This window comes from Acanthaster planci, linkage group LG11 (genome assembly GCF_054643075.1).
Source record: "Acanthaster planci isolate LZ-2023a linkage group LG11, COTS_SCS, whole genome shotgun sequence".
Taxonomy (NCBI): Eukaryota; Metazoa; Echinodermata; class Asteroidea; order Valvatida; family Acanthasteridae; genus Acanthaster; species Acanthaster planci.
In genome coordinates, this window is record NC_141787.1 from 16,608,414 (window position 1) to 16,625,996 (window position 17,583).

Genomic DNA, 17,583 nt, shown 5'->3' on the forward strand with positions numbered 1-17,583 from the left:
GAGACCCCGGCCACCCATATAAACCATACAGCTCCGATTTCAGAGTCCCCGGCTGGTAGTGGTTAACAAGGGAAAATTTACAAAAGAAAAGTACAAAAGTGTGTTATGAATACAGAGTCCATGTTGTTTATACTTATGCCAAATGAGAATACAATCAAAGCTGTCCACTTCTTAAAAATTGCTTCAAATCACTGCAATTTGACTCCATAAATTGTGACAGTGCAGATTTTGTAAGGCAACTACACATCATGCATGTTTAAGCAGATATTTATTTGGCTACAATTTTTGCTTTTGGAATTACTCTGCAGAGAATTCATTGAAATTTAACTTACGCTGAACTTCAAGAGCCGCTGCTGAACTATCACTGCCAAAACGGTTGAAGACACGGCAAATATACCGGCCTGCGTCCTCCGGCTAATGGACAAGACAGAGACAGAAATAGGTGTTGGAATTGGTTAGCAAGGTAGTCAGTTGATTTTCTAATTACCTGGTTGGTTCAAATCAGTCAGCTGACTTATGTCATGGTTTGCTAGCGGCCAATCAGTTGATGAGTCAGTTAATCAAGTAAATGGCTGATTCGACAGGGTTCCTGCACCTAAAGGGCAATTAAATTCCATGACCAAATTATAAAAATCCATGACCCAATAATGCAATTTCTTAGACTTTTCAGACTTTTAAAGTTTCGAATAAAATCCCAAATTTTATGCACTTATTTCTCATAATAGAAATCACACAGTGTTTGAAAAATTCCATGACTTTTCCATGATTTTAGTCATTTTTACAAAATTCCATGACTTTTTAATAATTTTAAAATTCCATGACTTTTCCAGGCCGCCGGAACCCTTATTCAATTATCTATCAATCAATTCAATTACTTGAACAGTCATTAGTTCAATTGTTACTTGAATGTCAGATAAAGACAAGATAACAACAAAAACCCATTAGATCAACATCTGGAATTCTATTTGCATGGTACACGGTATGCGTTGGGGGTTGGATTCCCATAGCTACAAATACTATAAGACTAACCTTTGTCCCGTAAATGATGAGTGAGCCATTAGGAGCTTTCTGGATCCTGTCATTGAAGGTTACAATCTTATTGCCTTTAAGCCAGACGACTTCAGGGGGTGGGTCACCTTGTGAAGCACAGTCTAACACGGTGATGTCACTCACACGGACAACCTTGTCGTCAGCAGAGACTGAAATAGTTGGTGGAACTGGTGAGGAAAGATATCGAGTCAGCCGATGAAAAGAAGGCCAAGATTCCAGTTTTCATTTATCTTCAGTTTTACTCACTGTTATTTTACTTTTCCAGTTGAAAAGACTGATGAAATGGTGATTTGTATCATATCACTCCGCCATCAATAACCCTCTTGTTGATTCTGTCCAAAATTGTCAATATCTCTATTCTGAAATACATTTTTTTAGGACAAAACCTGGCACCGGTTGGTGTTTCTATCTTAATTCAAGCTTAATTCAACCCAAACTTGCATATTTTCATATGTTTTTTCTGACATATACATTTACAACACAAACTTTGCGCCTACCTCTGACAATAACAACTGCTGATGCAGCACGATTTCCCAAGGTGTTTTCAGCTGAGCATTTGTATGTTCCTTCATCATCTTTACTGATACTATCAATCACATAGGTGCTTCTACCATTGACAGTGGGCGGACCTGGTGTAAAATATTCATTATCAATTTAATATCATTCCATAAATATTACAAATCAAAATATCAGTGCTTTCCTCCAATGTTTTTTGATGGTCGAACTGACATTTACAAAGCGCAACAGGGTCCAAACAGTGTCTCATCTGCAGTGAATCAGTTTTAACTTAGAAGACCACATAAGAATCCAACTTACTGACTGTCTGAGTGCCATTGATGTACCAGGTAATCTGGGGAGGTGGGTTGCCTTGTGCTTCACAGACCAACTCCAAACGATCTCTGATGCCAAGCTCAATGTCATTGGGGAAACGGACAAAACGTGGACCAACTGTCACCAAAACAATAAGAGATTAGCAGAATTATGCAAAGTTTATGGCAAGTGTTGATGGCAAAATATAAATTGTATTAAAGTTACAAATCATTATAAATGAGACAAATTGAAAGGAGTCCTACTCAGTTATTTCCTATTCGACTTTCATTAATACGAGGGCCTTGGGACTTCCTAAATTAGCTCATATTATCTGGATCTTGTCTTACGCGAAAATTGCCGTCCTGCTCAACGTATGTATCACCAATCGACCACAGGTAAAGCGTACATGTGTACAAGTATAACTTTTTGTTTAAAGGCACGTATGCCGGTTTTGTTACATGACTTTGATTTCAAAAACTTCAGGAAAGTGAGATGTATATGAACAGTTTAATGAATAAAGACTTGTAATAAAGACTAATCATAAAATGTAAGAACGGAGGAAGCGGACTTTCCACCAGTCGTTGATTCAGAGCGGTGCGGTGTCACACGTCCCCGCACGCCGTAATGAGATCGACATTCACGCACATAACATAGGTACATTAACATTTTAGTTGGTAACCAACACCAGAGCTGCGCTTGTTACACAAAAAATTGAGAGGAAACCAGCTATTGGTGATGTGGAAAGCAGAAGGCGAAAATCGGATTTTACTTGGAAAGGCGTACGGGATTGGTGATAAATTGTTAACGAGAGATGCACTTTTTTTCTTCTAAACTTGTGGATGTTATTTTCTAAAATATTTTTGGACTGAAAATCACGGTTTAGCCATGATTTTCTTGAATTGAGAATTTATAGAATTTTCAAAATCGAAAGGGGTGATATTTTCATGTTACGGTGGGGAGCAGGTAATGATTTTTTGACAGGGGTGGGCAGTTTTTGGGGCAGGGTTTTTGGTTATAGAGCACAAGTTTTATTAGTTTCCTGGGGGGACTTTGGTCTTGGGGAATTTTTGGGGGGCAGGGGAATCATACAAAAAATTTCTTTTGTTCACCACTGTCCTAAATTTCTTAGTGCTTTTGGCAGCACTCACTTGTGTTCAGGTGGTACCAGAGCTGCCACAAAGAATTATGTATGTTGGGTTCAGGAACAGCAAATGCCCACTGTTCATATCTCTTGTGGCACCGGTATATCGGACACAAATAGCTTGATTCGGTGAGGGAAAACTGCAGTACTGTTCTACTCTACGCGCATAAATTACGGAAGCACCTTTCAAAATTGAATGGACTGGCTGACTGACAAGTTGCCATCAAAAAAGCTTGAGCTAAATAGACAGATAGCAATAGATTTGCACTCAGCCGGCGCACAAGAAATGCTTGTCTTCAGCGAAATCTCGTAACATCCGAGCTCGTATTACACAATTTTCCCTCATAGGAATGTGCACAATTTAGTCGGGACTGGCAAATATGCTCGTCTTACCCGAGCTCGTATTACCGAGAGTGGACTGTATTCAGCTTTGATCTGACTGCTATCTTCTGACATCTTACCATGTATTGTCAGTACCACAGTTCTCGTTACGTGTCCAACTGCATTGATTGCCGTGCAAACATACTGACCACTGTCACTTTCCTAAAAGACAAAAATATAACAAATGATTTCATTTTATGAAATGAATGACATGACAACAATAATGTATCCATTACGAGGCTTCATGTACAACAACCAAGAGGCTATAACTGAAAGGAAAAAGTCCAAATGAAACTGAGATCAAAATAAGACAAATGATGAAATATGGTTGAAGACAACCCAAAGCACAGACTTGTCAGGTTTATTTTGAAAGAGAGACGGTGACAAAGTTCCTACTTGAACTTGCTGAATGACCAATGTGCCATCGTCTTCAACAGATAACCGTCTTGAGGTATCAATGGGTTGTCCGTCCTTTTCCCAAGTGATTGTGGGGGGTGGGAAGCCATCAATGATGCAAGATAGGCGAGCAACACTACCCGTATTGACAAAGAACTCTGAGGGCTGACGAGGATTTGGACTTGGAGGAACTGGGGGAAAAACAAAGATGCAATAAAGAAATGAAATTCAAGAATACAAGGAAACTTAAGGAAGCAATAAATGGTACAATAAAACTCAAGTTTCAGATTTCAAAATGAAAATGTACGCATAATGAATAATGATTATTCTCAGTGCTTGTCTGAGAGCTTGCGAAAAAAGTCACAAGCTTACACGGGTGGGACTTGAACCCACGACCTCCTGCTTACTAGTGCAGACGTCTTAACCACTCGACCACCGAGCTTGCCGGGGTCGGCTGGCCAGTCCGAGTCAGGTGAAGCAGCGGGTACCGCGAACTATTTTCAAGATGTATTTTTGCATTGGGGAGATGTTAATTTACAAAACGGGTTTTGCCCTTACCCAACGTATATATTAATAAACACGGTATGCTTAGTGCTTGTCCGAGAGCTTGTGACTTTTGTATGCTCAGTGCTTGTCCGAGAGCTTGCGAAAAAAGTCACAAGCTTGTTTATCAATATATACCTTGGGTAAGGGCAAAACCCGTTTTTTAAATTACCATCTCCCCAACGCAAAAATACATCTTGAAAATGAATATTCTATAAAAGACAGATGACTTACATAAATAATGGGAACGACACTATCTGTTGTCACTTTTGATTTTCATAAAACTTACTTTAACTTAATGCTTATTCCAATATTAAATTATTTTTCATTACTTTTTTAAAGCAAAGAAACACATCAAAGGACTGGTAATTGGGTGCCCACATAAAAGAATGCTACAAAACCAAACTATATAACAAAGTTGTTTGGTTGGAAAGTGTCTGTTGATAAATACACATACTTTATGTATGCTGACAAGGAAATTCACATTAAAATCAAACAGTCCCACTGATAGAGTTAATGATGAACATGTTTTGCATATATGCATTGCTTACCTTGGACCTCCAGATATCGCTGCACCTGAGCGATGCCAACTCCATTATCAGCAAAGCATACATACAACCCCTGGTCCTCGCGACGAACTACCGGTATCTGCAATGAGCCACTGGGTAGAATGTTGTGATGGAAACTGTTCCCTGTGATCTCTTGGCTGTTATGGATCCAACGAATGACAGGTGGTGGGATACCACTCACTTCACAGGACAGAGTGATCTGGTCTTCCTCGGTAACCGAGTGTTCACTGAATGCTGGTCCCTCAATGGAAGGCCTCACTACATGTTGAGAACAGATTTACAAAAAAATAAAAAATCAGTAGATAATCTTCAAGGGACTCAAAAAACATCAACAATGATCTGAGGCACGCATTAACTCAGTGAAATAAGTTGGCCCAAATTTTTAGGAACAGTTTTAGAAACATAAGTCTCTCCTGCTTCCTAGGTGTTCCAAAATTCTACCATACCTTGGACTTGTAGGTCCACCCTCAACACAGATGACCCTGCTTTGCTTCGGGCTATACAGATGTAACGTCCGGCATGACTCATCTCTGAACTATCAATCATCAACATCCCATTGTCCAGAATGGTATAACCCATGTCAGAGGTCAAGATTTGATTGTTCTTCTGCCAGGTGATGGTAGGACGAGGGTTGCCAGAGGCAGTGCAAGGGATGCGGATGGGACGACCCAAGCTGACCGAGATGGGGCCACGGATAGGCTCGATGGTTGGAGCCACTGAACACAAGAAGATAAACAAACTGATCTCAAATGACCCTTATCTGAAAGACTGCATATCTTGGCTTGAAGCATTCTTAATTTACTGTCAGAGACCTGAATCAAAGTGCTTCATCATTCATGTTGAAGTAATTGTTTGGAAAGTGCAGCTGATGATGGGATTAACTGAAGTTTTAGATAAAACAAATTTCACCTCACCGATAATTGTAAATCTTAAGCCTGCCATCCAAGGAGTTCAATGGAATATGTAAAACCATAAGGAGACATAATTGAAGCTGTATTGAAAGAAATGAAATATAGATTTACCTAAGACTTCCAGAGTGAATGATTTGGTAAAGTTGCCGGCAATGTTTGAGACAAAGCACTCGTAGAAGCCCATGTCAGCAACACTGACCTCAGGAATATGAAGGATGCCTGATGAAATCTGGTATCTACATTGAACATTAACAAGAATTGTTTCAAGTATCATGTTTTCATATTTGTATTAAACATAATATCACACCCTGTAAATTACAGGTAAATGAAACATAATATTCTTTTTTTGTCCACATTACTGCCAGGAAAGTTTATTTTTTTTCGCACCTTGAACTAGCCGGTGAAATGAACACTCCATTTTTCGTCCACGTGATTGTAGGTAGGGGGTAACCTTCACTCTCACAATTCAGAGTGACAGATTTCTGGGTGTCAACTGAAGTGCTATTTGGATTGCTGTTCACTGGCTGTGGAGGAACTGTTGAAAAAAAACAACTTGATTACACTGAAAACTGGACACTTTGTAATTAATGAGAAACAGAGGTTTATTCACCAACTGTGCAATGATTTGGAATGCTTGATACATACTGAAGACCTCCACAGCAAAATACTTGGTGCTTTCTCCAACAATGTTGGTTGCTACACAGTGGTATCGTCCATTATTCAGCAACTGTGCATCACGAATCTCTAACACCATACCGCCATCTCGGATAACAACGTTTTGAGACCTGTCAAAATAAGCCGGCGAAAAAATCTGTTCATTTACAGCAAGTCTTTAACATGTTACCACTGAATACTTCAAACTCATGAATAATATCAGACTTCACCATGGAACCAAGCACAAAATAACGTGAAATAAATGTTCTGTACACTTTTGGATGCTTCCTCAAAGCGTCTGAATAACTTGAAAAAAAAATCAAAATTTTCCCAGCCTTTTTACCAGTCGGAATCAATCCTGAAGTGGAATTTGTACATACGTGTGCAAAGGCCTGTTGTCTTTAAACCACTTGATTCTTGCAACAGGGATAGCGACTGTTGGACACTGCAAAAGAACCCTGTTGTTCTGTATGACGGTGATGTTGTGGAGGGTCTCGGCATTGTCTATCTCAGGTGGAACTGGCCAGGAAGGGACACATGATTAAAAGAGTCACTTATCGTCAACAGGAGTGTAAATCACTGACAAATGGCATCAGGGAAAGCACAGTCCAATGTGTAATCCCTTATCAAAAATAACCCAACAAGACCATCCAGGTTTGCCCTCATAAACTCCCATTTATATTTCTTAGTTGAAAGGAGAAAACATCACTTAGGAGCTTGCTGATGGACTCAAGCAGGGCTAGGAACTCTCCTTTTTAACTGATTCTCTTTCTAAAGGTTGAGCTTCTCAACCCTGGGCAATTTTTTTTCCTTTGAATTAGAATTTTTGGCAATTATTCTGTACATGTTTGAATGAGGGAAATATTCAAATAGAACATAACTCACCATGAACCATAATTGCAAAGACCTTCGTTGCGTTTCCGATGCTGCTCGTTGCCAAGCATGTAAACATTCCAGCATGGATGACATTGGCCCTACTAATACTCAGCACTGTCCCATCACGGCTGACCCGCACACCAGGTGTATTATGGGTGACTGGTTCACCTTGCTTGTACCAGGTGATTGTGGGTTGGGGGTTACCGCTGGCATGGCAAGGCAGGTCAATGGATTTGTCTTGGGTGACCGTGACTGAGATAGGGTCAATGGGGCCGGAGCCCGGGGGTTGACCATCAATAACCGGTAGGACTGTAGGAAAGATATAATTAGACCAATTTAGTGGTCAGTAATCAGAGGGACTTTAAATGACAGTTATACATACAAAAGTTTGAGAAGTGTTATCAGAGAATGACACTTAATGACAAGATCAGTGTGACCAATATGTTTGGATATCACATCAGTTTAACAGCAAGGAAAGTGAAGATGTTAATAAGATATGTTTGATTTCAACATGGGCTATACTAAAATGAATTAAAACATACAAACAATTGTTTATTAAACATCCTTGGAGCAGTTGGTACAAATAGCAAAGATCTAATGTTTAACTCCTGCTTCTATTGCTGGATTCCATTTACCTTCCAAACGTGACGTTTAAACATACCTTGGACTTCAACATTGAAGATTTTCTTGGTACTGCCTGCATTGTTTGTGGCACGACATTCATAGGTTCCAGAATCGGCTGTCTGGGCACTAGTAAAGGTCAAAATTTGGTTGTCAGCTTGGGTAAAGTAGTTTGGGTCTTGGCTGGGTAAAGGTTCACCATTCTTGTACCACATGATGGTTGCTGGAGGCACGGAGTTTAAGATCTCACAGACCATGTCCAGACGTTGGTTGAGCAGGACTGAGAGAAGACTGATTGAGGAAGCGTTTCTGATCTCAGGCTCAACTGTGGGTGTGGAAAGAAGACAAGACAGGTGGAATGGAATCAGGATAAGATCAGAACGGAAGTAGAGTTGCTTATCACTGCATCAACTGTGAGTGTTACAAGACATCAAGAGTTTATGGATAAACAATGGAATGGCTTGGACTATGATTCATGGAGTGTGGTATTTATTCAATGTTTTGTGGGTAAAAATCTGGATACAAGAAGGGGAAAATATGAACTAAAATATGACAGTGGAATTTCCTGGTAACAGTAAGTGCAAAGTCAACCATTACAGGGTGTAACATTAAGGTCAAGTACAGGGACCAATTTCAACTGGATTGTTCCTGTTACAAGCAAAGTACATTTTAATCAGAACTACTTTTTGGACTGGTTGTTTGCTAGTTACTGTTCCACACAAATCCATGCTTTCCTTGTTCACAAAACCTCACAATCAAAGATGTGAAACTCAATTTCCAAACTATGAGTGCTTACCATGAACAGTGACATCAATGTAGATACTGAAATTGCCAACCTCATTGACAGCGATACATTCATATCTGCCGCTGTCACTGCCTTGGACATTACGTAGTATCAATGTGCCATTTGCAAAGATCTCAGCCTCGTATGGATCAACTGGTACACCATCCTTCATCCACATGATGTCTGGTTGTGGGATACCAGTGACAGGACAGGTCAGGAGCACCGCAGAACCATAGTGGGGAGTTTCTTCTGTCAGTTGAGGCCGAGGAATGTACGGTGCCTCTGTAGGTAACAACATTTTCCACATCCTTTGGTCAATTTTATTTACAAATCTGAAAAGAATTCTAGCCAGGGATTTTTTGAGTTTGAAAAATGGGACAGAAGATGCCCCTTTAAGATTTGATTATCAATCTAAAATGAAACAGAAATTTTCATTAGTTTGAACTGAAGTTCTTTCCTCATCTTTGGGTCAGTTAGGAGTGGCCATGTAAGGTTATTGGGAGTTTGATGGTACTCTTGGTTTAAACGTCACTTAATGATTGGTTAAAAAGAATGAAGCATTCAATTTCATTCACTAATTGGTTTCTTGATTAACTTTACATACACCAAGATAATGATAAAAGAAGATGAAATGCCACACAAGATTTCCAACCACTTTCAAATCATATCATGTAGGAATAAAAAACATGTCTGACCTTGAACTTTGAGAGTGACCTCTCTCATCTGGAATCCAGCTATACTATTAGCCAGGCAAGCATAGAGCCCAGCATCTCCTACCCTGGTGCTATTGATGACCAGTGAGCCGTCCACCATGACCCGCATGGCCAAGCTGTTCTTGGGGATGTCTTGGTAGTTCTTCTGCCAGGAGATCTCAGGAGGAGGGAATCCCGAGGCTCGGCAAGGGATAATGATGGACTGGCCCAGCCCCACGGCAATGACTTCTTTCAAGGCATCTTCAATCACAGGTGGAACTTTGAAAAAAGAAAAAGCAATACTAACTAATCAACTTTAGAGACACTTTGAACTATTCAGTTCATTCCCCATCTTTACAGACCTGCCTAACGAATTCAGGAATTCTATTAGGAAAGAAACCCTATTTAGTGAGCAGTATTACACATATAAACTCACCATGAACTTCAACCACAAAGGTTATGGACACATTTCCTGCCGCATTCCTAGCATAGCACTTATAGATGCCACTGTTGCTTCTCTTGGCATCTGGAATCTCCATGGTAACAATTCCGTTGTTTTCCTGACTCGGGACATTGGAGGGAAGAATTTCACCGTCTTTCTCCCACTCAATCCACGGGGCTGGGGTGGCCTCCACGGCACAGGGCAGTAAGATCTTGGAGTCTTGATCCACAGTCACACGAATGATGGAATCGCCGATAACACGGGGGCGGGCTGATGGTCAATGGGAGTCAAAGGTCAATGAAATCAAAACTTCAAGTCACAAATGTGCAAGAGTGATGTCATTTCGTTCATGGTAGCACAATTTTAAGGTTATTAAAAACATTGAGCGTCCAACTACCAATCATTCTAAAACCATTAGCAAATTTCTTTACCTGCATTTTTACTACAAATCATCATGTAAAACGTTACAAAAGAGATACAAATTTATGACAGAAAACTGTATGAACATTTTGACAAGAAAGGAAAATAGGCAAAAATGTTTAACACACTATGTAAGGGAAAAGTGGAATGTGGAGTAACGTAAGCCTACTTTGTACATCGATGTTCCAGATCTTAGTGGCGTTGCCAGCCAGGTTGAAAGCTAGACAGCTGTATTCTCCAGCGTCTTCAATCCTAATGGCATCAATATGGAGCACATCATTTTGAATGGTGATGCCATCGTCATCATCGGTCAACAGCTCACGACCTTTGAACCACATGATGATGGGTGGGGGGTAGGCGTCGGTAATGAAGCATTGCAGGTCGATAGGCATGAGCTCTGAGATGGGGTACTCAGTTGGAGTGTTGGAGTCAGGGATGCGAGGAGGGACTAATGCAAGAAAAACGGAAAGGAAAAAATGACTTCAAAATAAGAACTGTTCCCATTAAATGCTTAACTAAAGATGTTTACAGCTTGAGCTCCTCTGGTTTTAAAAATGTATCTTCTACTTTCAAAGAAAGGGCTTGCCAGCACCAATTTGTACCAAGTGTTGTTGAATAAAAGTCCCATTTCCTTTACATTAACCAGTATCTTGTGGTTTTCGGCTAACAAGTTACTTACTGGGAACAACAAGATCCACACTGTTGGATTTCACGCCGACACCATTTTCACCAACGCAGGTGTAACGACCGCTGTCCATGGCATGCACACTGCGGATCAGGAGGGAACCGTCGGCAAGTTGCCTATACTTCCCTCGGTTGACTGCGACGGGAAGGTTGTTCTTGAACCATCGGATGCGTGGTTTGGGATTACCCGTCATCTTGCAAGGGATGATGGTATCATTGAATGGACGAGGGGTGATTTGCGATGGTAAGTTTGGGTCGGGTACAGGTGGAGCTGGAGAGAAAAAAAGATTCAAAAATCAAGTTGATATTTTTCTTTCGCCTTGTCAAAGATAAACCTGCATTCTAGTTTTAAAAATGTTGCTTATTTTATGTTTCTTTTCTTCAAATGCCATTCAGGGACTTACGAAATGGAAGAGAGAATGATTACTAGGAAACAATCCTTGCCTATGGGACTCACTTCCATCTACAGTACAATACCCTCATGCGAAAATTGCTGATACTCACTATGCACAATAAACGTCATGGCTATTGAAGCTTGACCAGCATTATTCCTGGCAATGCACCGATATAGCCCAGCATCTGAGGCATCCACATTGGCAAGTCGTAATGATCCAGTGAAAATCATTTCCATGTCTGGGTCGTCGTCAGGGTTCAAGGTCATGCCATCTTTCTCCCAGGTCACGCTGGGCTCTGGTACACCTGCTGACTCACAGGGTAGGATAACGGAAGAGCCTTCGATGCGAGTCAGGGAGGTCTGTACTTGGGTGATGGTTGGACGTACTGAGGGTAGACAGAAAAGAAGCCATGGTTACGGCCGATACCAGCTTAGTAATTTGCTGCCTCTCGGCATACGCACTGCGTAGTTTTACAAAGTTGAGAGGCAAATTCGTGAAGCAAAACTCAGTCTTCAGTGACCTACTACTGAAGAGGTGCATATGACATGAACTTTCTGAGCTTTGCAGCTTCATGAACTTTGAAATTAAGCTCAATAAAAGCCCAAACTGTAACTTGACTGAGAAATTCAGCGCAAACAATCAGAAGTGTTCAAAACTTGTGGCAAGGAGTTTTTGATTGAGATGAAGGCAAACCCCATAAAACACAGCACAGGCACGTAAAGATCAAGTGCTGTGAGTAGTAAAAAAGTTATTTACCAAGAGCACAGCGTTAAGATGATAATCAAGCTTCTTACCCATGACTCTCAAGTCAACAACACGTGTGGCATTCCCAGCAACACTCTTAGCGACACACATATAACGTCCCTGATCCCACACAAACACACTGGGTATCTCCAGGGTTCCATCAGAGTGGATATTATAGTGTGGGTTCTGACCAGAGACAGGACGATCCTCAAAACGCCAGGCAATGCGGGGGGTAGGATAGCCAGTAGCATCACAGGCGATGCTGACCGATTCCCCAGCACTGACGATGAGTTGCTCATAACGTAAGCTAGTGATGACTGGATGGACTGTCAGATTTCAAAAGAAAGATTAAAGGTGATCATCTGACGCTCATTTAATGTATTTTCACCAGAATCAAAGTCTTTTCAAGACATGAAGTAGTTACGTATTATTCAAAAGAAAGTTGAATTTTTGGTTTCTGTATTATCTCTTGGTCAAAGCAGATGTACTACTGAATTGTAATACACATTACAGCATTTATTTTCCATCCTTGCCAAGCTTAATTAGGTTGGTATATGTCTCATCAAGATGACTTTAACACTCACCATGAACACTGACATGGAAATGTTTGTTGCTATCGCCAATTCCATTGGTAGCGACGCATTGATACATTCCAGCATCTCTCTCCTGGATTAAAGGAATACTCAGCCGAGCTCCGCCCATCTCTACCTACAAACACACACAGTCAAGAAATTCTATTTTCCACCATGGAACTGTCTTCCAATTCATAACTCAGCTGCTCAATTTCGACATTTTAAAGACTTTCATCAAATATCTAACAATGTTGTATATCATAAGAAAATTCACCGTGCTTCATTTAAACATACCCACATCTCAGCATTTAATGGATTTTGCTTTCATTAAGAAACAAGTCAATTTTTTAATTGTAGGATTTTAAAGGAATATTCCTTATATTCTTGTTGAAATTGCTAATATCTGTTTATTCTTGCTCTTCTCTAATCACCTGCACTTTAACTTTATTTCTGTTTTCTTTTTGGGTGTAACCAAGCCATTATTTTGTGTCCCAGATGGAATCTGGATCCATCAATTTTTGAAATGATTCCCGAAATCCTACCTGTATTCCCTGATCACCTCGACTGGTGATAATCCGGCCGTCTCTATACCACTGGATACTAGCCTGTGGATGGGCTACTGTTACATTACAATGTAGGTAGACATTACCATACTGGGTAACGGAGACCGTCTCAGGTTGGAAGATAGTGTTCTCACCATCAATGTAGGGCCTCACTGCAATGAAGCAAGACATCCATCAAGATTGGGAATATGAGGCGCATTTGGGGTGTAAATGAACCACTGCATTTGTAGAACAAATGATCCCACAGGATTTTCTACAACAATGCAGCAATTAGGATCTGACATATTTGCATAAGAAACAGAATCACACAAATGACTGAAAGATTAAACACAGCTGAATTTGTGACACAAACAATTGAGGACTTTTGGTCTTTCTTTCATGGATGAACATTCAAGTACATTACAGATACACATACTGGTGGAAGTTTCAACACATCAAAAACAAAACTCAAGGGAGCAGAACATTTTTGAATCAGATGCCTTCATTGGTAAGACCATCTCACTTTGTGTGTTTATGGAGATTTCTAGTGTTGCATTTCCACTCTCGCTCATGGCCCAGCATTCGTACATGCCGTTGTCATTAGGTTGTAGGTTGGAGATCAGAAGCGTGCCATTGGTTAGGATGGTGTAGCCATTCTCGTACTGTTGAATTTTGTTTCCGTCTTTATACCAGGTTATCTCAGGGACTGGGACGCCATAGGCCTTGCAGTCTAACTTGACCTCACTGTTGATTCGTCGTTCAAGCCTTTCAACTCTGTCTTGGATGATGATTGGTGGAACTAGGGAGGAACACAAAGATTTCACATGTTCAAACTTTGACCTTTGTAAAATTTAAACTACACAGGTGTCTGTGAATTTGCTACATTTGTGAATTTTTCAGCATGTTGCAAACATCAACCAGCAACATGAGGATACTATTTTAGGTAACTTATCTTCATAGTTAAGATATCTTTTCTTGAGTCACAGAAACTCCAAAATATTTGGAAGTTTTTGAAAAATAGGTTAATCAAATATCGTTTCAAATATTAAAAAAAACAACTCACCCTGAACCACAACTCTGATCTCCTTAGTGTCAGATCCGGCGTCATTCTGGACAAGACACAGGTATGTCCCAGCATCAGATTGTGTCACGTTATCAATGGCTAACGATCCAGAGAAAAGCTGGGCAATCCTGCCATTCTCCAAATCCAGGAGACGTCCTGCCTTCTCCCAAGTGTGAACAGGGGCAGGGATTCCTACTGCTTCACAGGGGAGGGTGATGGAATCCCCAACAAAGGCTTTGATGACAGATGGACCAATGCCGATCCTTGGGGTAACTGGGGCAGAAGATTGAGGCGATGAGTTTGATTTGACTTGTAAGGAAGGCCGAGAATATTGAAATGAACATAGTCACCAACATGACTATGTAACTTGTAATAGGACTCCTCAATTCAGCATCATGATTCAAAGTTTGAAATTACAGTTGAACATCAGAATTTTATGACCACTTTTATATTTGTCTGACCCAATACAGATGTGGTCGGATAAAATTTTGGGCTAACAAGATGGATAAGGTACGTTCCAGAAATGCTCGCCAACTTACCCATAACATGAACAATCATGCTTCTGGTGATGTTACCAGCAATGTTAGTCGCCACACACTCAAAGACACCCGAGTGAGACACTTTAGCCCTAGGAATCTCCAAGGAATGCTTTTCCTGGACATAGTTCTGGCCATCGATGACAAGTTCCTCTCCATCTTTCTTCCAGATGATGGTAGGAGGAGGGTAGCTGTCGATGACGCATGGAAGGGAGATGCGATCATTTAGGAAGAAGTCGAACATCTTATCACCGATGGTCAGGTCATAAGGTGGAACTGGAAACAAATGGCAACATTAGAAGTATTACACTGATGAGTTTCACTCAGGCCAACACTTGAGGTCAAACTACGAGCAAAATTTGAGAGCGCTGAATTCAGAAAAAAAATCTTTTATTAAAAACAAATCTCTCACTTATTTCTCATATACCAAAAAATAATGCTCAAATACTTGTTTTGTTTGCTAGGTACTGAATTACCACAATGGACAAGAGTTCCTAGAAAACACAAGTATTTTCACCCCACAATGTTTAACACATTTCTCCAAGTTCATTTCACGAATCTCACCATAAATAGTCAATCTGATGTCTTTATAGCTGGTGCCTGCACTGTTTTTGGCGACACATGTGAAGTTGGCATCATCATCCCTGACGGTCGAGGCAATGCGGAGGGAGCCCTCTTGTGTTTGGTAGTAGCGGACATCTTCAATCTCCTGGCCGTTTTTCAACCAGGTGATCTCGGGTTTCCGGGGTACCAGTGACAGGACACAGGAGGGTGACTGGGAAACGGACCTTGACTGTGTACTCCCGCGGTGTCTCAAGGATAGTGGGAGAGACTGAAGAAGAGACAGTCACAGACAAGATGGAGACATTCAACAGAAATTGATTCTCACTGAGAAGTCCCATCACCCAAAATCTTCGGGAACAGTTTTTCTGTCTTTCATATTTTTTCTGACATATTCAGCAAAACATTGTTTTGTTCCTAAATAGATATGACACCACATGCTTAAGGAATTCTTTCAATGATGTAATTTTTTGAGCTCCTTTTTAATTGTTTGGGCCAACTTTTACATATCATCAGACAGACTGTTCCTTGATTCCAGAATCCAAAACAGGATAACTTTAGATTTGTAGAACTTCCGTTTACTTAAAACAATACAACTTCTGACATATAAGCCAATGCCCTACAAGGATAACAATGATCAAACCAGCCATTCCAAGACACAATAAAGAAAGCCTATGATTAGAGTCATACCTCTAACATCTAGATTGATAAGTCTGGATGCGGACCCAGCTGCATTGAATGCATAGCATTCATACTCTCCTGTATCTTCCTCTGTCACACCTTGGATCCTCAGTGACCCGGCTACCAGTCTGTTTATCCTCGGGTTGTTGTCAACATCCAGGGGTATGCCCTGCTTGTGCCACTGCACTTGTGGAGTCGGGATACCGTCCACTTCGCAAGACAGCTCAATGGTTCGACCTGATTCAACGGTTAGTTGGGTCAAGCCTGGTGCAATCGACGGGGGTGCTGTGTCAACAACAAATTTTTCTTTAACACAACAATTCAATAACAAAGAACAAATATATGAAATGCCATTTAAACAGAATGGGCATGAAGAAAAAAAACGGAAATAATTTGTGATGAAAGTTATCACAGGGAGACTTCTGCGAGCACGGATCACGATGCCCTTATGGCATGGGGTCCAGGGCTTGCTTAAGGGCCCCGGGAAAATGTTGGATTGTAGATGCTCTGTGGTGCAATCTGAGGCAATTCATGGCCCCTTTGCCTCCAATTTATTGAAGCAAAATCTTCTCAATATTAAGGATATGTCTTATTATTTTTTAAATTACTCTTAAATTTTTTTATTAATTGGACCCGTAAAACATGAAATGGCCATTTAAATGTGAGGATGTTGATTTGACATCGTCTTCTTTCTTTTTGTAGCTAGGCATTCCAGTACTTTCTGCCGAGCCCTCGTCCTATCATGGAAGTGTTTGCAGTGTTTATCATACTTAGCTACATCCTGTATCAATGCTTTAGCTCCGGAAGTACTGTACTTGATACAAACACAACACCACTCACGCCATGCTTCTCCACGATTGTAAAGCTTACAAAAGCAGTCGCCCATCACGTGCTCATCTTCCGTTTTAGCCAGTAACAATTTGTCGCACCATGACCAATTCCACTTGTTTTTTACTTATTTGTCAATCTCTTTCGGATCGGCAGATCCACGCTCAACGAACTTCTTTCCTTCCGCCATGATTTAGATTTTTTCCCAACTGCATGTGCACATGTATACATACACACATACTAGTGCCAATTTCCATAAGCCGGATCACACATGGCCATGCAGCAGCGCTGCCATGAACTTACGTCTCTATGAAACAAGGACCCATTGGGAGTAATGCGCACGCGTACGTATAATAAATAGGAGAATGACCGGTCATGTGAGAGGAATTAACCAATAACAAGTACGCGTCTGATTTTTACGGAAGTCAGATTTTCATGTGACACTGGGCATTCACATGATTGCGACGTGGCTTTAAGGCGAAGTGCGAGCAACTGCACTTGTCACTGGTTCCCTCCTTTGGCTACATAAAGAGAATTTAGGTTCGTGGGAATCTGCAAAATTTGTTCCTCGTTTCCTACGTACATTGTACAATTCAAAGGGCATTGCTTATACTGTCCCAAAGCGGCGTGTGAATCCAATTGTTTCAACGTTCACATTTCACTGGGAATTGGAGAAATTTTGAGCGC

At 40.8% G+C, this 17,583-nt stretch overlaps 1 protein-coding gene across 1 annotated transcript in view; it reads right to left on the bottom strand.

Annotated features, from left to right (window-relative positions):
• Nucleotides 1-17,583, bottom strand: part of LOC110976421 (hemicentin-1-like) — a 61,641-nt gene that overhangs the window by 14,616 nt on the left and 29,442 nt on the right. The window contains 29 exon segments of the mRNA XM_022229673.2: nt 333-414; nt 1,030-1,217; nt 1,548-1,679; nt 1,867-1,998; nt 3,463-3,544; nt 3,779-3,969; nt 4,873-5,148; nt 5,337-5,606; nt 5,913-6,037; nt 6,189-6,336; nt 6,447-6,586; nt 6,836-6,974; nt 7,341-7,640; nt 7,993-8,277; nt 8,749-9,018; nt 9,432-9,707; nt 9,865-10,140; nt 10,460-10,738; nt 10,970-11,245; nt 11,479-11,754; nt 12,164-12,439; nt 12,698-12,821; nt 13,228-13,400; nt 13,751-14,026; nt 14,291-14,563; nt 14,830-15,102; nt 15,391-15,565; nt 15,567-15,658; nt 16,078-16,353. Of these exon segments, the coding sequence (XP_022085365.2) occupies nt 333-414; nt 1,030-1,217; nt 1,548-1,679; nt 1,867-1,998; nt 3,463-3,544; nt 3,779-3,969; nt 4,873-5,148; nt 5,337-5,606; nt 5,913-6,037; nt 6,189-6,336; nt 6,447-6,586; nt 6,836-6,974; nt 7,341-7,640; nt 7,993-8,277; nt 8,749-9,018; nt 9,432-9,707; nt 9,865-10,140; nt 10,460-10,738; nt 10,970-11,245; nt 11,479-11,754; nt 12,164-12,439; nt 12,698-12,821; nt 13,228-13,400; nt 13,751-14,026; nt 14,291-14,563; nt 14,830-15,102; nt 15,391-15,565; nt 15,567-15,658; nt 16,078-16,353 (6,081 nt within the window).